The 25658-nt window shown below is 45.5% G+C and overlaps 1 protein-coding gene across 3 annotated transcripts in view; it reads left to right on the forward strand.

Moving 5' to 3' along the window:
- si:dkey-246g23.2 (solute carrier family 66 member 2) overlaps positions 1-25658 on the forward strand; it is a 71846-nt gene that overhangs the window by 29388 nt on the left and 16800 nt on the right. For all 3 annotated transcript variants that reach the window (XM_064930077.1, XM_064930079.1, XM_064930078.1), the window contains exon 4: positions 6177-6393. In XM_064930077.1, coding sequence (XP_064786149.1) covers positions 6177-6393 — 217 coding nt within the window. The remainder of the gene's footprint in view (positions 1-6176; positions 6394-25658) is intronic.

Below are 25658 nucleotides of genomic sequence, written 5' to 3' on the forward strand. Positions count from 1 at the left end.
AGGATGTGTTCTGGGAGGATGCTGGATGATTGATTAATCAGTTCTAACCTGTTTGGCCAAGGAGGTCATTGCAATCCACAAGGAGGTCATTGCAATCCACAAGGAGGTCATTGCAATCCACAAGGAGGTCATTGCAATCCACACAAAATAGACTAGTCTATCTCTTCTGCTCTGACAGAATAGAAACATTTGTTATTGTAATAGGTTAGTTGTCTGTGTCTGTCTTGTAGGCTACCTCAGAAAAGGAGTCGAGGACAAATCCTAACTTGGAAGTATGTGTAAATGTGTCCCTTTAAGTAAATATCTTGTCATAGAGGTGACGTCAATGGGACATTTGATGTCATGCAAAAGTTTGAGTTACCCACACTTTAAAATCAAGTCTTCTGCCTGACTGTCAAGTTTAGTTTATTCTCTTAGATTTTTATGGAAAGTATCTTGAAAAGGCCCACCTAACATGACCTGATTTAGTGAGCATTCAGGGATGTGATTGCCATGGTTTGTGTTGCCTGTGAAATTATCTTCCAGGATAAAATTGTGTACTACTATGTGTATGAATATTACAATGACATATAATGCAAATCAGTCCTCATGATTTACTTTCATAAATGTTAATTGAACACAGGCAGGGGTTGATGTGTGACTGACCCAGGTCAGAACCATAGGACACTGCAGCAGGGCCACAAGACAATAGAATAGTACTGCAGTCATCTACTATATATAGCAAAATGCAAATATGGATATGCCTGAATGGCTAAATGATTTAGAAATTGTATTTTAATTCCAATTTAATCGGTGTACTTAGAGCTGCTTAATTGAATATAAGCTTAATGACATAGCTATATCAGCACGGTCTTTGTCCTTGTTCAGAATATTCAAAGAGCTTATGAGAAGGGTACAGGACATTTTCTTTCTCCGGTAGAATTTGAGTAGAGCCTCTTTCAGGTGCACATTACTGCTCTCTGATCAGCTGTTATGCCCATGTCAGTCTGTCTGGTACCCAGTCAGTCTCAGATGCTGTAATACAGCTGTAATCGAAACCCCCTGTCACGTTCGTTCAAATTCAACTTGATGAATACAAAAATCCTACTTTTTGACTAGGGGCAAGATTGTAATGACTTTTTGGGCTCTGCAGTGTTCCTATGTAAAGTATGACGTGAAAGAGGTGATGCTTGAAGAGGAAACATATTGTATGTTTTGTTTCCATGTTGAGTATGTGCAGTGACATACCTACTTGTGTAATATGAGACAGGACAGTGGTCTAGTGTTTCCTAATGAGAGGCCAATCAGTCCCACTGCTGACTGAGGAAACCAGGCCCTCTGTGTCTGCTGCTTTCGTTAAAGCCTGTGCTCCCCAAACCTCCGCCTGTCCTGCAGGCTTCCCCTCTGACAGCCAGATCTCTGCCCATGGCACATGGGCATAGGTGCCATGTTTTAAAGATTTCTAATTGAGAGGTGCTTTATTAGTCACAGTCTGAGTGATGCTGAGTAAAATGTGTGCAGACCACGCTGACTATGTACGCCTACTTCCTGTTATTCTCTTGGTTTGTCTGGCAGATCTGATTTAATGGTTTTATTATCTTGGATCCAACCTAACTGGATCCAACCTCCCTTTGAACAATCGATACTCGTGGGCGTACTATGAGCTGAAATGGCAGTATCTCTGTGCCGATGGTTGACCTGTCCCAGAGTCATGGGTTCAGAAGACAGACAGAGAGGGTGGCTGGGTTGGCCCTGGTGACCCAGCAGGAGGACAGCAGTGCAGGGATGGCATCTGGAACTGGGACTCCCTTGGAACTGGGGCATGGGGCCTGGGGTGGGATTTGGAGCCTGGGGTGGGCTGTGATGGAGTAGACCCATCACGAGCTGGGTCTCCTCTGGCTGGGAGGCTCAAAGTTGGCTCTATGGATGATGAGTTAGGATATTCTGGGCCTCTCTCGAGCTGTCTTTCTCTGGATATCTCTGTACTCTGCATGACATGAAATGCTTAGAGTGAAGTGTGTCTTTCTTTCCCTCTCCTTTTCCTTGTTGTGGGCTGAGATGGACAATCTTGATGGGGCGCTGTAACACTGCTAACACTGGCAGCTGTTTGTTGTACTGCCTGTTTTCCAGATGACTGGCAGAATGTAAACCCTAGATGGCATCCTAGATGTGGTTAGGGTGGACTCCGCTGTAAACCTGTTTGCCCTGGGTTACCGACACTGTCACGATGTTTGAAGAATTTCCATTGAGCACTTTTGTTTGTTGCGGTTTTAGTAATTGAAATGTTTGATCTTTGAAGGGCTGTTGAAAGAAGAGGCACCTCACCTCCCCACGTTTCCTCCTCAGTACAATACCTTCTTGTGTGGGTCTTTTGAAGTGCGGCCTGTCAACACGTCTGCTCTCCTCTCCAGACTGGCTAAGCTAAGCACAACACTGTCAGGGATCTCACTGATCTCGCCTCGGATGCTGTAGCAGCCTGGATGGCAGAGAGAAAGAAAGGGGGATGACAGGAGAGGTTGAAAGGAGGAGATGAGAGGGACATTTACTGATTTGTTCTTTTAGATGTGATTCAGATGCATTGGTTATGTTTCTTCATTGTGTTTTACTTGACAATTTACTGTAGGTGTTTTTTGAGTGTGCAAATAAAAATGTTAGGCTTTTAAAAGGAGAGGTGGAGTGAATAGTTAGAGGGAGCTATACTGTATTTGGGAAAAACAGACCACAGTTTGGAAAACAGGGCAAGCTGTAGTAGTGCCAGTAGTGATTAGCCCGTCTAATTTAAAGGGGAGAGAAGCTTTCATGTGCCCGACAAAGGACAGAGCTTTTACCTGAAGCTTCCAGCACACTAGAACAGAGGGAGGGGGGGGCGTGTAAAATCAGATTTTTCTGCAGGTGAAAATGAAGTCCTGTGAGGATTATTTTTTGAGTAAGGCCTCTCAGCTAGGCCCTGTTCAGATTCTATCAGTGTCAGCGTCTGGCTCTACAGATATTATTCATGGTGGTGGGCCCTGGCCCTCCCTGCAAGGACGGACGCGACACTGCGTGTGCGTATGCGTATGCGTGTGCGTGCTGTCATAAGCGAGTGTACGCGTCCTGTCCCCCTCTCTGTTCTGATCATCCATCCTGCCCCCCCCCCCCCCCACCCACAGATCCTATCTCTGTGTTGGATCTGTAGGAGCGTAATCATTAATCATGCACGCTGCTCGGTGCTCGCTATGAGACGTCTCACTCTGCCTCTTCCACAGTGCCGTGGGCCCGGCAACGGAGGTGATGTGTAGCGGTCTGTGTTCCTGACAGGTGTGTCCCACCACCGCCACTGTTCCCCCTGGCAGGTGCTGCCGTGTGTTGTGTGCAGGCGCTCAGAATGCAGAACCAAATGACAATGCGCGGAACACAACCACTTCCTATATGGAAGGTCACAGTCCAGTCGGCTCACTAACAAATGGGCTCTTATTTAACTATCAATCCCATTCAGTTGATGTCAGCTCATTCTATTCCCCCCTCTCCAGTAATTTCAAAGGAATATGAGGCCATTGATCATGTGGGATGTCTTGTGAAGAGCTGACTGGTCCTATATATACCATTACCAGACAGAGGACCTCTGACACAGTATGCATGATTGTCTCTGGATTTTAGGTCACTCCTAGCTACTCTTATTTCAGCTTGTGACCCTCAGGGGGGTCTCTTTAGTACTCTCTCTTTCTGACTGTTCTTGTCTTTTATGTCATGCAGTCATCCTCATTCTCTCTCCTTTTAGGTTGTTTGTCCATGAATTGCATTAGAATACAATTAGATGAACAATGGCAATAATAACGTCACTGAAGCAGTTCTGGAACTGTATTTAAATGCCTCTATTTTCTGTGAACAGTCTTCTCTCTAGGGCTCTGCTACTATATACAGTAGGCCGACCCTATTGGGCTGCCAGTGCAAACAGAAAATAATGGATGGAAGTTTAAATATTCTTAGAATATCTGAATAATGAATATTTGTTACAGTGAGAAAAGAGCTCTCGGTCTGTGACCACATTTTTTTTCAGCTGCCATGTTGCGTCCCTTTCTCATTGGTCAGAGTGTAGGCTTCGCCTCAACGGCTACATTTGACTTTACTTCGAAAAAGCAGAGCTTGAAAGCATAATCTGGTTAAATGAGTTAAGGAATAGCTCTCTATAGCTTTGTATTGGCTCTGCGTGGTGGAAAGGGCCCAGTGATGACACTTGCAGGGTCCAGAGCCAGATTGTTTTTGATTTGATGAAAAAGCTTCTGAGTCTCTGTTTCATTCACTTACTTGCACTCTATTGATTTGTGTGGTGTGTTCAATGAATGTCTGTGATGGTGCATTTTCTAATGAAGGGATCTCTCTTCCTCCCCTTCTCCCTCTCTTCCTCCCCTTCTCCCTCTCTCCCCCTCCCCTTCTCCCTCTATCACTCCCTCTGTCCCCCTCCCCTTCTCCCTCTCTCTTCCTCCCCTTCTCCCCCTCCCCTTCTCCCTCTCTCTTCCTCCCCTTCTCCCTCTCTCCCTCTCCCCTTCTCCCTCTCTCTTCCTCCCCTTCTCCCTCTCTCCCTCTCCCCTTCTCCCTCTCTCTTCCTCCCCTTCTCCCTCTCTCTTCCTCCCCTTCTCCCTCTATCACTCCCTCTCTCCCCCTCCCCTTCTCCCTCTATCACTCCCTCTATCCCTCCCTCTCTCCCCCCTCCCCTTCTCCCTCTATCACTCCCTCTCTCCCCTCCCCTTCTCCCTCTATCACTCCCTCTCTCCCCCTCCCCTTCTCCCTCTATCACTCCCTCTCTCCCCCTCCCCTTCTCCCTCTATCACTCCCTCTCTCCCCCTCCCCTTCTCCCTCTCTCCCCCTCCCCTTCTCCCTCTCTCCCCTCCCCTTCTCCCTCTATCACTCCCTCTCTCCCCTCCCCTTCTCCCTCTATCACTCCCTCTCTCCCCTCCCCTTCTCCCTCTATCACTCCCTCTCCCCCCTCCCCTTCTCCCTCTATCACTCCCTCTCTCTCCCTCCCCTTCTCCCTCTATCACTCCCTCTGTCCCCCTCCCCTTCTCCCTCTATCACTCCCTCTCTCTTCCTCCCCTTCTCCCTCTATCACTCCCTCTGTCCCCCTCCCCTTCTCCCTCTATCACTCCCTCTCTCCCCCTCCCCTTCTCCCTCTATCACTCCCTCTCTCCCCCCCTCCCCTTCTCCCTCTATCACTCCCTCTCTCCCCCTCCCCTTCTCCCTCTATCACTCCCTCTCTCCCCCTCCCCTTCTCCCTCTATCACTCCCTCTCTCCCCCTCCCCTTCTCCCTCTATCACTCCCTCTCCCCTTCTCCCTCTATCACTCCCTCTCTCCCCCTCCCCTTCTCCCTCTATCACTCCCTCTCTCCCCCTCCCCTTCTCCCTCTATCACTCCCTCTCTCCCCCCTTCTCCCTCTATCACTCCCTCTCTGCCCCTCCCCTTCTCCCCTATCACTCCCTCTCTCCCCCTCCCCTTCTCCCTCTATCACTCCCTCTCTCCCCCTCCCCTTCTCCCTCTATCACTCCCTCTCTCCCCCTCCCCTTCTCCCTCTATCACTCCCTCTCTCCCCTCCCCTTCTCCCTCTATCACTCCCTCTCTCTTCCTCCCCTTCTCCCTCTATCACTCCCTCTGTCCCCCTCCCCTTCTCCCTCTATCACTCCCTCTCTCCCCCTCCCCTTCTCCCTCTATCACTCCCTCTCTCTTCCTCCCCTTCTCCCTCTATCACTCCCTCTCTCTTCCTCCCCTTCTCCCTCTATCACTCCCTCTGTCCCCCTCCCCTTCTCCCTCTATCACTCCCTCTCTCCCCCTCCCCTTCTCCCTCTATCACTCCCTCTCTCCCCTCCCCTTCTCCCTCTATCACTCCCTCTCCCCTCCCCTTCTCCCTCTATCACTCCCTCTCTCCCCCTCCCCTTCTCCCTCTATCACTCCCTCTCTGCCCCCTCCCCTTCTCCCTCTATCACTCCCTCTCTCCCCCTCCCCTTCTCCCTCTATCACTCCCTCTGTCCCCCTCCCCTTCTCCCTCTATCACTCCCTCTGTCCCCCTCCCCTTCTCCCTCTATCACTCCCTCTCTCCCCCTCCCCTTCTCCCTCTATCACTCCCTCTCTCCCCCTCCCCTTCTCCCTCTATCACTCCCTCTCTCCCCCTCCCCTTCTCCCTCTATCACTCCCTCTCTCTTCCTCCCCCTTCTCCCCCCTCTCTTAGATCTGGACCTTCGCTACTTCTGGAGCTGGAGTGCGTTTGAGGACTACCTGCTATTCTGTTTTGCCTTCACGGTGCTGTGTGCCTTCCTCACCCTTCTCCTGCTGGACTCTGTGCTGTTCGTGGAGGGCCTGGGCTCCCTGGCCGTGCTGTTTGAGGCCATGCTGGGGGTGCCACAGCTTTTGCAGAACTTCCACAACCACTCCACCCGCGGCATGAGGTGAGTGAGTGGCCTGGCAGGCTGGCACACACTCCATGAAACCTCTGTGGGGTTCCTAATGTTGAGTTGCAGCCCCTTTTGCCCTTAGGGCATGGACTTGACAAGATGTCGAAAGCATTCAACAGGGATGCAGTTATGTCAAGTTGGCTGGATGTCCTTTGGGTGGTGGACCATTATTGATACACACGGGAAACTGTTGAGTGTGAAAAACCCAGCAGCGTTGCAATTCTTGACACACTCAAACCAGTGTGCCTGGCACCTACTACGATACTCACTGAATGGCGCACATACACAATCCATGTCTCAGTTGTCTTGAGGCTTAAAAATCCTTTAATCTGTCTCATCTTCATGTACACTGATTGAAGTGGATTTAACAGGTGACATCAATAAGAGATCATAGCTTTCACCTGGTCAGTCTGTCGTGTGTGTGTGTGTGTGGGTGTGTGTATACAGTACGAGTCAACATTTCAGACACACCTACTCAATTATTTGTATTATTTTCTACATTGTAGAATAGAATACGCTAGGGAGCCAGCCAGTTAACGTTAGCTAGCTAGTTAACAGTACACTTTAGCTTAAGACATATAGCTATCTAGCTAGCAAGATAAACCATGAATCTAGCTCGGTAAACAGCATTTAAGATCACACACGTAATGTTAGCTAACGAGCCAACCAGCTGACATTAGGTAGTTAAACAACAATGAACAAAGTGCCAACAATGCCACAGTGTTGGGAGCTCGCTAACATTAGGCTCTAACTAGAAAAGCAAACAGCTCTGAGAAACAAATAGTAACGTCAGCTAGGGAGCCAGCCAGCTAATGTTAGCTAGTTAGCTAGCAGTACACTTTAGCTTGAAATGAAACCACTTTCTGTCAAAATTAAAAACGTGTAATATCTAAAAATGTAGATAGTCTAACAATAGCTATCTTACCTGTACACATCATCATGCATGATGAACGCTTCTCCCTGTCAGGAATGCCATACCACAGTTGCCCTTAGTTTGAAGATGTAATCCGGAGACAGGTGTTTTCTTCATCTCTTTCATATTCTAATTCCACTGATTTCAAAACTTGATCCTCCAGAAAGTGGAGAGCAACACTTATGCAGCTCCACTACAAAATACATAAAAAATCTTGTTTTTCAGGATTACCAACACAGACTGACGAGCTCAAATAGACAGCAGCCTTCAATATGGCAGACCAATCCGCTCTCATCTCTCGGCATGTCCAGCCCACTCATTTATATCAGCCAATCATGGCTAGTGGGAAGGTTGTTAACTTTTTCTGTGGCTTAACCAACAAGGCTCGTAATTTTGTATTTACAGATGGCATACAGATGAACCACACATGCGGAGATCATCCTTTCACCTACTCTGCGTCTCAAAATTATAACATTTGGACTCAGACCAAAGGACAGATTTCCACCAGTCTAATGTCCATTGCTCATGTTTCTTTGCCGAAGCAAGTCTCTTCTTATAATTGGTGTCCTTTAGTAATGGTTTCTTTGCAGCAATTCGACCATGAAGGCCTGATTCACGGTCTCCTCTGAACAGTTGATTTTGAGATGTCTGTTATTTGAACTCTGTGAAACATTTATTTGGGCTGCAATCTGAGGTGCAGTTAACTCTAATGAACTTATCCTCTGCAGCAGAGGTAACTTTGGGTCTTCCTTTCCTGTGGCTGTCCACATGAGAGCCAGTTTCATCATAGCGCTTGATGGTTTTTGCGACTGCACTTGAAGAAACGTTCAAAGTTCTTCGTGTTCAGTATTGACTGACCTTCATGTCTTAAAGTAATGATGGACTTTTGTTTGTCTTTGCTTATTTGAGCTGTTCTTGCCATAATATAGACTTGGTATTTTACCAAATAGGGCTATCTTCTGTATACCACTCCTACCTTGTCACAACACAACTGATTGGCTCAAATGCATAAAGAAGGCACACCTGTTAACCTCTCTGGCCCACCCGAGACGCAATCGCCCCACCTTGCCAACAATAAATGCAAATGCACTACGTCAAATGCTAATAGCACTCGTTAAAACTCAAACTTTCATTAAAACTCACATGCAGGGTACTCAACTCAAGCTACACTCATTGTGAATCTAGCCAACGAGTCAGATTTGTAAAATGCTTTTCGGCGAAAGCATGAGAAGCTATTATCTGATAGCATGCAACACCCCGAAATACCAGAAGGGGACGTAAACAAAGGAATTAGCGTAGCCGGCGCTACACAAAACGCAGAAATAAAATATAAAACAACACGAGCTTCTTTGATGGCACTCCTATATGTCCCATAAACATCACAATTGGGTCTTTTTTCGGTTAAATTGGTCCTTGTATACCCAAAATGTCCATTTATGAAGACCGTCAGATCCAGGAAAAACACTGTTTTTAAACGCAACGTTATTTTTTTAAATTAAAAAAGTTGCCTATAAACTTTGACAAAACACTTCAAACTACTTCTGTAATCCAACTTTAGGTATTAGTAAACGTTAATAAACGATCAAATTGATCACGGAGCGATCTATATTCAATAGATAGAAGTTTTCAAAACGAAGTCCATTTTCTCACGGACATTTTTTCCAGGTGCGCACCTGAAGACAGGATGTGCTATTCAGTGATCTAACCAAGGATAAAGGTCCCTGGTAATCACAACACTGGCGACATTGTGTGGAAGCTGTAGGAATTGCAAGCCCAGTCCGATCATTTATGGCAAGCCATAGACAATACAGAGACTGGCGGATGGATTTTTTCTTTGTCGATTTTGTGATCAGTTTTCCTTGCGATTTTGACCACGGAACTCGTTCTGTTATAGTCACAGACACCATTGAACCAGTTCTAGAAACTTCAGAGTGTTTTCTATGCACACATACTAATCATATGCATATACTATATTCCTGGCATGAGTAGCAGGACGTTGAAATGTTGCGCGATTTTTAACAGAATGTTGAAAAATGTGGCCCGATCTCTAAGAGGTTTTAATTGAAATGCATTCCAGGTGACTACCTCATGAAACTGGTTGAGAGAATGCCAAGAGTGTGCAAAGCTATCATCAAGGCACAGGGTGGCTACTTTGAAGAATCTCAAATATAAAATATATTTTGATTTCTTTAACACTTTTTTGGTTACTTCACATGCTGAAGCTGACTCTGAAGTTCAGCGAGGCAATACGGAACAGAGGCTGGCCTCCTAGAAAGAGGGACCACACTTAGGTGACTAGTAGTGATAGTAGCTATAGTACTAGAATAACACACTGAGAGAGCATACTACCCACTGATCCACCACTATAGAGACACCCAGAGACAGAGATGAACCGGGCCGATTGGGTGAGCAAGTTGCCACCCAGAGCCACGGTGCAATCACGTCAAGGACAAAGACATTACAGTCTAGCACCAGGGCTGTGACATATTGATTGTGTTAATATAAAATATGAATTACAGTTGGAAACCATATAAATGAGCCCTCATTCCTCCATTGCATGCTTAAACTGTGCTCTTGATGGTTAATTTGCCTCATAAAAAGCTGTGCTGCCTGAAGCATGTCTCCACTCTGACTTATCTACATGGAACTGAGGACGGACGAGGAAGGATAGCTTCTGTTAATGTGCTGAGCTGTGACTGCTGTCTCATAGTATGGTTATTCTGTCTTGGGGACAAATGTAACTGATTGTATTTGGACTACAGTAGGGTTGGGCAGTATACCGTATACCAGGGTATTTGGAAATACCTACGGGATGGTTTTCATATACCATCAATACCGTTCAAACTATTTATTGGAAGTTTTTTAATACTTTTTAATGTTTCTAACTACTTTTTAAGTAAATACCTGCAGTCAATATGCAATATGTTACAAGAGAAAGCTGATTGAGTTAATTTCGCCTTTTTACATTATGAAGCTTACCGTACTTCCCCAGAATAGTTTGTTATAAAGAGCACAATGGGAGAAAGCGGGAGCTGATGAGTCTATAGCGTTCTACAGTGCATTTTGGAAAGTATTCAGACCCCTTGACATTTTCCACATTTAAAAAAAATAAGAAACTGAAATATCAGATGTACATACAGTGGGGCAAAAAAGTATTTAGTCAGCCACCAATTGTGCCACCATAATTTGCAAATAAATTCAATAAATATCCTACAATGTGATTTTCTGGATTTTTTTTCTCATTTTGTTTGTCATAGTTGAAGTGTACCTATGATGAAAATTACAGGCCTCTCTCATCTTTTTAAGTGGGAGAACTTGCACAATTGGTGGCTGACTAAATACTTTTTTGCCCCACTGTAAGTATTCAGATCCTTAACCAGTACTTTGTTGAATCATCTTTGGCAGCGAACCACCGCATTTAACCATGGCAAGGTGACTGGGAATGTGGCAGAATACAAACAGAGTGGTCATTCCCTCCTTAAGGCAATCAAACAGGCAAAACGTCAGTATAGAGACAAAGTGGAATCGCAATTCAACGGCTCAGACACGAGATGTATGTGGAAGGGTCTACAGACAATCACGGACTACAAAAGGAAAACCAGCTACGTCGCGGACTCCAATGCCTTGCTCACAGTCAAGCTAAACACGTTCTTTGCTCACTTTGAGGATAACACAGTGCCACCGACACAGCCAGCTACCAAGGACTGTAGGTTCTCCTTATCCGTGGCCGTCGTGAGTAAGACATTTAAACGTGTTAACCTTTGCAAGATTGCCGGCCCAGATGACATCCCTAGCCGTGTCCTCAGCTGGCTGGTGTGTTTAAGGACATATTCAATCTCTACCTATCCCAGTCTGCTGTCCCCACATGCTTCAAGATGGCCACCATTTGTCCCTATTCCCAAGTAACTGAACTAAGTGACTATTGCCCCGCACTCACTTCTGTCATCATGAAGTGCTTTGAGAGACTAGGATTATATCACCTTACCTGACACCCTAGATCCACTTCAATTTGCTTACCACCCTAATAGATCCACAGACGATGCAATTGCAATGCACACTGACCTATACCATCTGGACAAGAGGAATACCTATGTAATAATGCTGTTCATTGACTATAGCTTAGCATTCAACACCATAGTACACTCCAAGCTCATCATTAAGATGATGGCCCTGTGCGCCGCCCTATGGGACTCCCAATCACAGCCGGTTATGATACAGCCTGGATTCTAACCAGGTTGTCTGGTAGTGACGCCTCAAGCACTGAGATGCAGTGCCTTAGACCGCTGCACCACTTGGGAGCCCAATATATAAGGTCCCACAGTTGACAGTGCATGTCAGAGCAAAAACCAAGCCAGAGCAAAAACCAAGCCACGAGGTCGAAGGAATTGTCCGTAGAGCTCCGAGACAGGATTGTGTCGAGGCACAGATCTGGGGAAGGGGACCAAAAAAGGTCCGCAGCATTGAAGGTCCCAAGGACGCAGTGGCCTCCATCATTCTTAAATGGAAGACGTTTGGAACCACCGAGACTCTTCCTAGAGCTGATTTGTTTCGCAGCAGTGCTACCTGCTGGCAGTAAGCTTCTCTTATTTGATTGAGAGATTCAATCGTCATTAAGTAACATAATGGTTGGGGACACTGAATATTCATGCTCTTTGAAATATTAAAAAATAACTTTTTCCCAAAATTGTTTAACTGCAGGGCACTCCCTCCCTAGGGCTGTGGCGGTGATTGTCAAGCAAATATCTGTCGGTTTCATGGTAATTGACCGTTAATTAACATAAACACATTTAGGATCTCCGGGCTTCCACACATAACCTACAAGCCATTTTAAAAAGTCTAATAAATCCATGAGATATAGCCTACACCTTCACTGGGGCTGCTGGGGCTGCTGCTGGTGGGTTGATGGTGAGCTGGGGCTGCTTCTGGTGGGTTGATGGTGAGCTGGGGCTGCTGCTGGTGGGTTGATGGTGACCTGGGGCTGCTTCTGGTGGGTTGATGGTGAGCTGGGACTGCTTCTGGTGGGTTGATGGTGAGCTGGGGCTGCTTCTGGTGGGTTGATGGTGAGCTGGGGCTGCTTCTGGTGGGTTGATGGTGAGCTGGGGCTGCTGCTGGTGGGTTGATGGTGAGCTGGGACTGCTTCTGGTGGGTTGGTGATGAGCTGGGGCTGCTTCTGGTGGGTTGATGGTGAGCTGGGACTGCTTCTGGTGGGTTGATGGTGAGCTGGGGCTGCTTCTGGTGGGTTGATGGTGAGCTGGGGCTGCTTCTGGTGGGTTGATGGTGAGCTGGGACTGCTTCTGGTGGGTTGATGGTGAGCTGGGGCTGCTGCTGGTGGGTTGATGGTGAGCTGGGACTGCTTCTGGTGGGTTGGTGATGAGCTGGGGCTGCTTCTGGTGGGTTGGTGGTGAGCTGGGACTGCTGCTGGTGGGTTGGTGATGAGCTGGGGCTGCTTCTGGTGGGTTGGTGATGAGCTGGGACTGCTTCTGGTGGGTTGGTGATGAGCTGGGACTGCTTCTGGTGGGTTGGTGATGAGCTGGGACTGCTTCTGGTGGGTTGGTGATAAGCTGGGACTGCTTCTGGTGGGTTGGTGATGAGCTGGGACTGCTTCTGGTGGGTTGGTGATGAGCTGGGGCTGCTTCTGGTGGGTTGGTGATGAGCTGGGGCTGCTTCTGGTGGGTTGGTGATGAGCTGGGGCTGCTTCTGGTGGGTTGGTGATGAGCTGGGACTGCTTCTGGTGGGTTGGTGATGAGCTGGGACTGCTTCTGGTGGGTTGGTGATGAGCTGGGGCTGCTGCTGGTGGGTTGGTGATGAGCTGGGACTGCTGCTGGTGGGTTGGTGGGGAACCTGAGAGTTGGCCAACACAGAGTAAATAATGTAAAGGAGACATATCACTTCCTAATTCACTATAATACAATATTCCCAGATGCCTCCTGTGAAGTTATTTACGTTGTGATGACAGTGTCCCTTTTGACCTATTACAGCTTTTAGATGGTGACATCATACTGGGAGTCTCTAAAGTGTTACATGCTATTGCTTTATATCATGCAATATAGTGCTGTAAATAGTGCTGCAGTATCACTATAGTGGAGAGATGGACAGGAGGATGAAGAGACATGGGGGGGGGGGGGGGTGAGCGAGAGGCAATGAGAGCAAGGTATTGACGTTTTGGTCTCCCGAACAAGAGCCTACCTTGCAGTACTGAATGCATAGCACAGTGCTGGTCACATAGCACAGTGCTGGTCCTTCTCTTTAAGTCAAATAGGTAGTTGTGTGGTCCCTGCTGTGCAGCTGAGCTGAGAAAGCTTTAATCTGTCTCTTAAATGAGCAGGGACATGTAGACACCTCTCTCCCATGGGGCCACCTGGTGAGGCTGCTTCTCCATGGGCCATTGCTAGAGACGCCCAGCCCATACCGCAGCTGATTACCCATGGGAGGCCCAGGGAGAAAAATAACATTTTCCTGATTTACAGTATAAAAATAGCCAAGTGCTGCATGGCTGTGTGGAAATTACTCACCATAGGGGACCTGGGGAATCTACCTCACGAGACTAGCTACCTCCACAGATTCACGCCTTGTTTAAAAAAAATTTTTTTTAGCATAGAGCCATGTAGTGTGTGTGTTTTTTATTTTTAGCATAGAGCCATGTAGTGTGTGTGTTTTTTTTTAGCATAGAGCCATGTAGTGTGTGTGTGTGTGTGTTTTATGTTTGTGTGTGTCATATTCTAATTCCTTCTCCTCTCCAATCATACTGAGCCTGTCATGGAGGCCTGCAGTATGTGAATAACTTCTTTCCTTTGATCAATCCCACTGTTCCTAGGCCGTTGTTGAAGACAAGGATTTGTTCTTAACTGACTTGCCTAGTTAAATAAAGGTAAAATTAAAATGCAACATGAAGGGGCAGATCGCTCAGCACACATACAGTTGTGAACACCACTCTCTGGTGCTAATGTGCGTCTTAATATTTGGTGATCCATAGGGTGCTATAAAGTTGAGGACATAAGGTTGGTACATTTCACATCTTCTCCATACGGGAATGCTCTGGGGATATGGAGTAAAGATATGACGTCCTCTGACTACTTCCAGCTGTGACCTGTGAATCCAATCAAATTGTCGCATGCACACGAATACAACAGGCGTAGACTTTACTGTGAAATGCTTGCTTACGAGCCCCCACCCAACAACGCACAGTTAAAAAGTAAGAAAGAAAAAAAAGGAAATGGTAACACAATAAAATAACAATAATTTGTCCAAGTAAGGGCTCCCAGTCCTCTCCTCTGGATGACTTGAAAGAGGATGCACACACACGTCATGAAACTCTCACCTACTCTCAGGCAATTTCTGGGATAAGCCCTCGCTCAGAGTGACTACTTCAAATTGAGTGAATACCGGAAGAGGATATCGTTTGTTTGTGTGTGGGGTCAAATTCTCTCTTTCTCTCTTGCTTCCTTTCTTTGTTGTCTTGCTCTCACTGGAGTGTGACATTTCAAATGTCTTTGCCTTGCCTTGGTGAGTTTATATCTGTTTTCAGTTCCAGGTGAATGAGTGTATTTGCACCTGTTGAAGAACTGTTTGCAGTGTGTGATGGTACATTTTAGCATGGTGATGGGAGTTTTGAGGGAGTTGAAAGAGCCCACATGTCTTAACCAGGGGATGGAGGCTGATAGGCTGCTGCTGTAGCTGCTGAAGAGTCATTGATCAAACCCGGCCACATGATTGAATTAGAGGCCCTGCCTTTACAGGGAAATCAGCCGAATTATTCATATCCCCTCCAGGCACAGGAGGGGGGGGGGAAGAAGAGAGAGAGGAGCGGGACAATGAAATGACAGGGGAGAGCTCGTCAGTTTAGCATAGCAGTTTCCCTGACTGACTGCAGCTCAGTGTGTGTGTGTGTGTGTGCGCGTGCGTGCGTGCGTGCGTGCGTGGCACTGTCTTTAATGAATTGGAAGTATCGAAATGGCTACTATCCTCCACCTGTATGTTGTGACAGTTTGTAACAGTTTGTCCATGCACTTAAAAAAATGTGCTTGGTGGGTTTTTCTTGAATTACAGTGGTATTTGCGGCCCTGGACTTTGCAACCATGAAAACACTTTAAAATGACATAGTCACACATCATACATGTTTTAGTTTATATTGATCTGTGCAAGTCCTTTATTTGCAAAACTTTGTTTATGCAATCTTTAAAGTACTTAAGGTAAGCAAATTAGAGATCTGTTATTTTGAATGCTAGAAAGTGAACAAAAGTATTAAATATAATGTATAGATCAATAAGTGGTGTGGGGGCTGTGCTTTGGCAAAGTGGGTGGGGCTATATCCTTCCTGTTTGGCCCTGTCCGGGTGTCCTCGGGTGGGGCCACAGTGTCTTGACCCCTCCTGTCTCAGCCTCCAGTATTTATGCTGCAGTAGTTTATGTAATGTATAGATCAATAAAAACAAAGGCTATTAAAATACTTTATTTTTTGTTACTTGTGTCATGTATGTCCCTCAGTTTTATGTCATTGTGTTACTGGCTTGAAAATCACTCACGACAAAGATATAGATTAGAGTTGGGTATGTTGAGCCATTTTATACATTTAGCATCATTACGTCAAGGGCAATAGTATTCTTTATAACAAAGATATTAACACATATTTCAGCAATTTGTGTATTCCTGGAAATAATCTGAATTCATGTAAACATAACAGTTTTAAAGCATGGCTTGTCCCCCCCAAAAATGGGTCTCTTGGCACAACTTACAGGGTAAGTTGAGCTGCCTTGGGATAAGTGGGTGATGGTGCTGGTAGTTCGAAGTTTAATTCATGGAATGGGGTGTGGTACAGTATATTGTATATCTTAAATGGATCTTATTTCAAAGGAGCATAGGGGGTTTCGTGTGTGTGGGTCAGTCACCAGATCTCAACTCAATTGAACACTGATGGGAGAGTCTGGATCGGCGTCCGAGAGAGCATTTTCCACCACCATCAACAAAACGCCAAATGATGGAATTTCTCGTGGAAGAATAGTATTGCATCCCTCCAATAGAGTTCCAGACACTTGTAGAATCTATGCCAAGGCACATTGAAACTGTTCTGGCGGCTCGTGGTGGCCCAGCGCCGTATTAAAACACTTTGTTGGTGTTTGCTTTATTTTGGCAGTTATATCAAATCAAAATCCAATTTTATTAGTCACATGTGCCGAATACAACAGGTGTAATTATTATCTTTGTTAAATAACATTAAACATTAAATAACATTGAAATGTGGCACTTAATGGAACTTAATTCATTGGTCATATGGCAAATACAGCCATGAGCCATGACCATAGTGAGTAACTCTCCATCACCTCTGTCCTCATGCCATTCATGGCCACCATGGTGACGGCTACCAGGAAGTAGAGGCATGTAGTACAGTCATCGCCCATGGTGACAGTTGCTAGGCCTTACAGTGAAATACTTACTTACGAGCCCCTAACCAACAATGCAGTTTAAAAAAAAATACAGATAAGAATAAGAGATACAATTAACAAGTAATTAAAGAGCAGCAGTAAAAAATAACAATCTATACAGAGGGGTGCCGGTACAGACTCAATGTGCGGGGGCACCGGTTAGTTTAGATAGTATGTACATATAGGTAGAGTTAATTAAAGTGACTATGCATAGATGACTACAGAGGGTAGCAGGGGTGTGGAGAGGGTGGGGGCGCAATGCAAATAGTCTGGGTAGCCATTTGACTAGATGTTCAGGAGTCTTATGGCTTGGGGATAGAAGCTGTTTAGAAGCCTCTTGGACCTAGACTTGGTGCTCCGGTACCGCTTGCCATGCTGTAGCAGAGAGAACCGTCTATGACTAGGGTGGCTGGAGTCTTTGTTATGGCCTTCCTCTAACACCACCTGGTATAGAGGTCCTGGATGGCAGGAAGCTTGGCCCCAGTGATGTACTGGGCCGTTCGCACTACCCTCTGTAGTGCCTTGCGGTCGGATGCCGAGCAGTTGCCATACCAGGCAGTGATGCAACCGGTCCGGATGCTCTCGATGTTCCAGCTGTAGAAACTTTTGAGGATCTGAGGACCCATGCCAAATCTTTTCAGTCTCCTGAGGGGAAATAGGTTTTGTTGTGCCCACTTCACGACTGTCTTGGTGTGCTTGGACCATGTTAGTTTGTTGGTTAAGTGGACACCAAGAAACGTGAAGCTCTCAACCTACTCCACTGCAGCCCCGTTGATGAGAATGGGGGCGTGCTCAGTCCTCCTTTTTCCCGTAGTCCACAATCATCTCCTTTGTCTTGATCACGTTGAGGGAGAGGTTGTTGTCCTGGCACCATACGGCCAGGTCTCTGACCCCCTCCCTATAGGCTGTCTCGTTGTCGTTGGTGATCAGGCCTACCACTGTTGTGTCAGGTATGTAATGATGGTGTTGGAGTCGTGCCTGGCCATGCAGGCATGAGTGAACAGGGGCAACAGGAGGGGGCTGAGCACGCACTCCTGAGGAGCCCCTGTTTTGAGGATCAGCGTGGCAGATGTGTTGTTACCTACCCTTACCACCTGGGGGCGGCCTGTCAGGAAGTCCAGGATCCAGTTGCAGAGGGAGGTATTTAGTCCCAGAGTCCTTATTTTATTGATGAGCTTTGAGAGCACTATGGTGTTGAACGCTGAGCTGGAGTCAATGAATAGCATTCTCATATAGGTGTTCCTTTTGTCCAGGTGGGAAAGGGCAGTGTGGAGTGCAATAGCGATTGTATCATCTGTGGATCTGTTGGGGTGGTATGCGAATTAGAGTGGGTCTAGGGTTTCTGTGATGATGGCATTGATGTGAGCCATGACCAGCCTTTCAAAGCACTTCATGGCTACAGACGTGAGTGCTACGGGTCAGTAGTCATTTAGGCAGGTTACCTTAGTGTTCTTGGGCACAGGCAGTATGGTGGTCTGCTTGAAACATGTTGATATTACAGACTCGGACAGGTTGAAAATGTCAGTGAAGACACTTGCTAGTTGGTCAGCGCATGCTCGCAGTACACATCCTGGTAATCTGTCTGGCCCTGTGGCCTTGTGAATGTTGACCTGTCTAAGATCTTACTCACAACGGCTGCGGAGAGCGTGATCACACAGTCTTCCGGTACAGCTGGTGCTCTCATGCATGTTTCAGTGTTATTTGCTTCGAAGCGAGCATAGAAGTAGTTTAGCTTGTCTTGTGTCACTGGGCAGCTCTTGGCTGTGCTTCCCTTTGTAGTCTGTAATGGTTTGCAAGCCCTACCACATCTGACGAGCATCAGAACTGGTGTAATACGACTCGATCTTAGTCCTGTATTGATGCTTTGCCTGTTTGATGGTTCGTCGGAGGGCGTAGCAATATTTCTTATACACTTCCGGGTTAGTCCCGCTCCTTGAAAGCGACAGCTCTAGCCATTAGCTCAGTACGGATGCTGCCTATAATCCATGGCTTCTGTTTGGGGTATGTACATATGGTCACTGTGGGGACAACATCATCGATGCACTTATTGATGAAGCCAATGACAGATGTGGTGACTGAGTGAGGTGGTATGTAAACAGCTACAAAGAATACAGATGAGAACTCTCTCGGTAGGTAGTGTGGTCTACAGCTTATCATGATATACTCAATCTCAGGTGAGCAATAGCTCGAGACTTCCTTAGATACAGTATTGTGGACCAGCTGTTATTTACAAAATACATAATCTGCCATTGTTCTATTCTGCTGTATGTTAATATTGTCATCGTTCAGCCACGACTCCGTGAAGCATAAGATGTTACAGTTTTTTTTTTTTTTTATTTTTTACCCCGTTTTCTCCCCAATTTCGTGGTATCCAATTTTTTTAGTAGCTACTATCTTGTCTCATCGCTACAAGTCCTGTACGGGCTCGGGAGAGACAAAGGTTGAAGTCATGCGTCCTCCGATACACAACCCAACCAAGCCCTACTGCTTCTTAACACAGCGCGCATCTAACCCGGAAGCCAGCCGCACCAATGTGTCGGAGGAAACACCGTGCACCTGACAACCTTGGTTAGCGCGCACTGCGCCCGGCCCACCACAGGAGTCGCTGGTGCGCGATGAGACAAGGATATCCCTACCGGCCAACCCCTCCCTAACACGGACGACGCTAGGCCAATTGTGCGTCACCCCACGGACCTCCCGGTCGCGGCCAGTTACGACAGAGCTTGGGCGCGCACCCAGAGTCTCTGGTGGCACAGCTGGCACTGCAGTACAGCGCCCTTAACCACTGCGCCACCCGGGAGGCCCTGATGTTACAGTTTTTAATGCCCCGTTGGTAGTTTAATCTTCCCCGTAACTTGTCGATTTTATTGTCCAAAGGTTGCACTTTTGCTAGCAGAATTGAGGGGAGTGGGGGTTTATTCGATCACCTTCTCAGAAGGCAGCCCGCTCTCCGGCTTCTCTTTCACTGCCGCCTCTTCACGCAGATCATGGGGGTCGGGGCCTGTTACCTAGGGAGCCGTATATATCCTCCGCCTCGGGCTCGTCAGAGTCGTGAAAGAAGAAAAAGGATTCTGCTAGTCCGTGGTGAGTAATCGCAGTCCTGATGTCTAGAACTTATTTTCGTTCGTAAGAGACGGTAGCAGCAACATTGTGTACAAAATGAGTAAAAAAATAAGTTACAAACAACGCAGATAAACGAACAAAAAACACAATCGGTTGGGGGCACGTAAAATTACTTCCTTTTGCTCCGGCGCCATATTAGTTCTGTAGACATCTCTGTTCAATATCACTTACCCTTCCATTTCTTGACCAGTTGTCTGGGACAGGGAAGATGTTTAAATGTGCCACTTCCAGTAGAGGCTGCTCAGGGGAGGACCGCTCATAATGGCTGGAAAGGAGTGAATGGTATCAAAGACGTATTTTGGGTTTTCGTGTTTGATACCATTCACTCCATTCCAGCCATTACACTTCCTGTCAGCCATTATTATGAGCTGTCCTCCCCATAGCAACCTCCACTGGCCAATTCGTAGGCAACTTTTCTGCATTTGAAGCTACTAAGCCCATGAAACTGGTCTGTGAGATTCTTCATATATCTAGCAAGCTCAGACTCCATGTCTTCAGATAAGACCTTGTTTTATGCTTGTATACACAGGGCATGATGTCTGCTCTGTAACAATATAAGTGCACTATCTTGAGTTCATATGCAAAAATACTATGCATATTTTCTTTATAAAACAAACTAAATATAATCATCATTTGTAAGCGGTATTGTGGCCAAAAGCTCAACTTAACCCCATGGCCATTGGCTCAACTTACCCCAAAGCAAACACTAGCCCACACAGCTACAAGGATGCACTTTCATGTTAAGTTTAGGACCTCATATTGTATCTTATAGACCCCAACTGATGTACAAAACAATCTACTTTGGTTTGGCTACGAACATCATGAAACCTATAACAGAATACATTCATTTGAATTTGTGAAAATCTGTTTATTGGACCTTACTTGCTTGCCACTTTTTTCATGTGGTTTCTTCCTTCACATGAATTGATAACGTCTTCCTAAATATTTGGTCACAATATTAATTTTGAGTATGGTTTCCTAGAAACAAGGGTTGGCTCCACTTACCCCACTGTTGCTACAAGGACCTTGAGCATTCCCTACAGTGGCAAACTGTTATTGGTGGAGGAGTCTTAAAGGGAATGCACAGTGAAAACTGTATTGCATTTGAATTTAATTCACTTTTGAACTAAGGAAGATGTAATTACTATCACCGAAGTCTGAAAAATCTATATATTTGCTCTGTCTGTTGAGCTGTATTTGAAAATCTGTTAGATGAATTTAGTTCCTATGTGTTCATTAACCAATTCAATTAAAACACTCTGTCCATTTATAAGAATTTGTAAGGTTCTTATTGACATAAAATAGACAGAGACCAGTCATCAACATTAACCAATAACGTTTATTCTCGAGAGCTCTGCCTATAATACCATGTACATTGGTTTATATACCTCACATTTCATCATAAATGTCCCTCCTCCTCTCAGATACAATGGCAATATAGTTCACAAGCCTTCTCACATTGTCTACCACCTGTTAAACAATCTACTACAAGCCCAAGGTCTCTCCCCTCCCTGGGTGGGGACAGAATGTCCATTAAGGAACACAGTATTCCAGCTGGTCTGATGATAGCTTCATTCATTTCTAACAAGGAACAGAAAGTCCTTGTTCTAATTATTGACTAAAACTACACACATTATATTCAGTGTTTTGATTATAATAAGAATTCATACAGTGACAGGGTAGTATTCTGTTTAGTTATAGTTCTACGTTAAATGTATACATCATTTAATCATTATTCATATAAATCCCATAACAAAATCCAATCACAAAAATCTATATTTTTGCTATGTCTGTAGAGCTGTATTTGAAAATCCAAACACTCCGTTTTGCTTTGCTTCAGGTGAGATGTCAGCTCACCTACTCATTTTAATACATCCAATGATATCCTTTGTTTATACTTAATTCCTGCTCTAATTTGAATGTGTACAGCACATAACCTGTTACTCCCTGCCATATCTTTGGATTCAGCAAGCAACAGGTCAGATAGTTCGCTAGTTACCGGTAAGCAAGAATGGCTCGTAACTGTATCTTTGGCTGTAAAAGCAATTTACAGCAGTTCTTTAACTTCCCCAAAAAGTAAGCTGGGTTACATGAATTTCCCATGCTCAGGATGCATGCAAGTTGATTACAGAGTCCCTTTTGCAGAGCACATTTAGCAGATGAGTGATTCGAAAACCTGCGAAAAAAGTGGTATGCCAAGTTTCTTGTACTGAAGTTCCAATGAAGTTCCAATGCCACTGGCAGTCCCAGCAGCAAGCATGGATCACCATTTACTGGTAAGTAACTAGCTAACATAGAATAGTAGAGATTATTTAGCTAGCTAGCTAACATTAGTTAATTTATTTGTCAATGTTGAGCCTCCATTAGCTCCGACATGAACCTCTATATCCTTGCTTTCACTGAACTAACATTGGCTGGCTAACTTAGCTAGATAGCTGTTAGCCAAATAACCAAAAATATATTTAAAAAATCTGTTTTGGTGCATAACTCAACACTGGAGCTCCCTAGGTACTGCATGCTCAGTCCCCTCCTGTACTCCCTGTTCACCCACGACTGCATGGCCAGGCACGACTCCAACACAATCATTAAGTTTGCTGACGACACAACAGTGGTAGGCCTGATCACCGACAATAACGAGACAGCCTATAGGGAGGTCAGAGACCTGGCTGAGTGGTGCCAGAATAACAACCTATCCCTCAACGTAAACAAGACTAAGGAGATGATTGTGGACTACAGGAAAAGGAGCACCAAGCACGTCCCCATTCTCATCGACTGGGCTGTAGTGGAGCAGGTTGAGAGCTTCAAATTCCTTCAAATTCTTTGGTGTCCACATCAACAACAAACTAGATTGGTCCAAACACACCAAGACAGTCGTGAAGAGGGCACGACAAAGCCTATTCCCCCTCAAGAAACTAAAAAGATTTGGCATGGGTCCTGAGATCCTCAAAAGGTTCTACAGCTGCAACATCGAGAGCATCCTGACCGGTTGCATCACTGCCTGGTACGGCAATTGCTCGGCCTCCGACCGCAAGGCACTTCAGAGGGTAGTGCGTACGGCCCAGTACATCACTGGGGCAAAGCTGCCTGCCATCCAGGACCTCTACACCAGGCGGTGTCAGAGGAAGGCCCTAAAAATTGTCAATGACCCCAGCCATAGACTGTTCTCTCTACTACCGCATGGCACCAAAGTGCCAAGTCTAGGACAAAAAAAGGCTTCTCAACAGTTTTTACCCCCCAAGCCATAAGACTCCTGAACAGGTAACCGAATAGTTACCTGGACTATTTGCATTGTGTGCCTCCCCCAAACCCCTCATTTTACGCTTATGCTACTCTCTGTTCATCATATACAGTGGGGAGAACAAGTATTTGATAACCTGCAAAGGTCTGTCATTTTTATCATATGTACACTTCAACTGTGAGAGACGGAATCTAAAACAAAAATCCAGAACATCACATTGTATGATTTTTAAGTAATTAATTAACATTTTATTGCATGACATAAGTATTTGATCACCTACCAACCAGTAAGAATTCCAGCTCTCACAGACCTGTTAGTTTTTCTTTAAGAAGCCCTCCTGTTCTCCACTCATTACCTGTATTAACTGCACCTGTTTGAACTCGTTACCTGTATAAAAGACACCTGTCCCCACACTCAATCAAACAGACTCCAACCTCTCCACAATGGCCAAGACCAGAGGGCTGTGTAAGGACATCAGGGATAAAATTGTAGACCTGCACAAGGCTGGGATGGGCTACAGGACAATAGGCAAGCAGCTTGGTGAGAAGGCAACAACTGTTGACGCAATTATTAGAAAATGGAAGAAGTTCAAGATGACGGTCAACCACCCTCGGTCTGGGGCTCCATGCAAGATCTCACCTCTTGGGGCATTAATGATCGATGATTTGTAAAGGACCGCTACTTCGATGCAGACAAGAAACAGGGTTTACGGTAAATGTTACATACATAGCTGGACAAGATGGAAACGGACTTTGTGACAGTGCGCACGGAGGAAGAGGCCACAGACAGACAGCTGAAACTTCACTGCTTGACATGTATGATGAAATCCTAGTTGAGAATGAAATGACTGAACAAATGAACAATGAAACAGCGCAGCAAGTAAGTGAAAGAAATAGGTTTTGATGATGTTTTACTGGTAATGAGGACATACGTAAATGCCAACAAAATAACTTTTTGGTCAGTGTGTTGTTTGTGTGTAACCTTTATTTAACTAGGCAAGTCAGTTAGGAACAAATGCTTATTTACAATGATGGCCTAGGAACAGTGGGTTAACTACCCCGGCCAAACCCGGACAGCGCAAGGAAAATATCCAATGTATCAGCCAAAAATGTAATATCGGTGCACCACTAGTCAGAGTTCTTGAGCTCTCTGGAGCAGGTTTTCATCAAGGATCTCTCTGTTCTTTGCTCCATTCATCTTTCCCTCGATCCTGACTAGTCTCCCAGTCCCTGCCTCTGAAAAACAGTGTGATACTGCCACCACCATGCTTCGCTGTAGGGATGGTGCCAGGTTTCCTCCAGACATGACAGTTGGCATTCAGGCCAAAGAGTTCAATCTTGGTTGTCATGTGCCTTTTACTGAGGAGTGGCTTCCGTCTGGCCACTCTGCTGTTGGGATGTGTGTAGTTTTAGTCTGAGTTTTCTTCTTTAGGTCCTGGATTTCAGTTTTGTAGTTGTTTGTTTTTGCATATATATATATATATATATGTATGTTAAATACCCTAATGTTAGCTTTTTGCACTGGGAATTTAATTATTGACTTAAATATTTTCATGGTTTTAGGTTTAATGTGAAACAACACTTTTTATTCTGCTCGTTTTACCAGTAATCTGTACCTCTCCTGTATCAGTATTCCTCCTCGTACTCCTCTTCCCTTCATCTTGACCATGCTTCTCACGGGGGCCGTTGATAACAGAAGTTTGACTAATACATTAAATCTGGGAATTAGAAAGTGTCACTCTGCATGCATATGCAAGTGTTTCTCCTAGTTCTGGGCAGAAAAATGACTGCAGGTTTATGTAAATCTGGGCTTTGAGGATCTGGCAACAATATTTGTACACTATTTTTATGGATGGAAATTTGCACAGTCAAGGGCCCCTTTTTTTCTGTCTCACCTGAATGTGGACTTATTTACTTTCTTGTAAAGAATGTGAAATATCTGAGGGCAAACTCTCCCCCCTCCTTCGTTTGGGAAAGCAGATCCATCTTTCTCTGGCAGTTTGCGGACCTTCCAGTGTTTGCTTCCTGACAATCGATACGCATATTTCATCCTTTGGGTTAAGAGCAGAATCTTTTCCCCCTGCTGTGCCTTTTGATTTCTGCTCCTCTATCACCCCACTGGGAAAATGGTGTGGATGTCTGCGGTCCCACGGTTAATCACTCCACCAAGTAGCGATGTAATACTGTTTCAACTGAAGGCCTTTCTCTGGGTAATCACACCAGACTCTGGTGCTGAGCCATTTCTGACTCTGAGAAACAGTACTGTAGTACGTTAGCTGGCTAGCATTAATATGACCCCATTAACAGTTACATTCTGGTCTTTCTACAGGGCAGTCTTTGTGTCCACAGGAACAGCGGTTTTGTTCGTAATTGAATTTCATTTGGTAAACCTGTCTGAATTCTCAATGGTAACACTACAGACAGGGCATTAAAGCAGCATCCTACTGTTTGCTGTCTACTTCAAAACAGATTACAATAGGGCTGGACACATGATATTGTGAACCACTGTCTACTATGCCAATGACCTCTGCCCTATGAGAGGCCAGTGAGAATGTTAAGAGTGTCCTA

The sequence above is a fragment of the Oncorhynchus masou genome, chromosome 22 (genome assembly GCF_036934945.1).
Source record: "Oncorhynchus masou masou isolate Uvic2021 chromosome 22, UVic_Omas_1.1, whole genome shotgun sequence".
Lineage (NCBI taxonomy): Eukaryota > Metazoa > Chordata > Actinopteri > Salmoniformes > Salmonidae > Oncorhynchus > Oncorhynchus masou.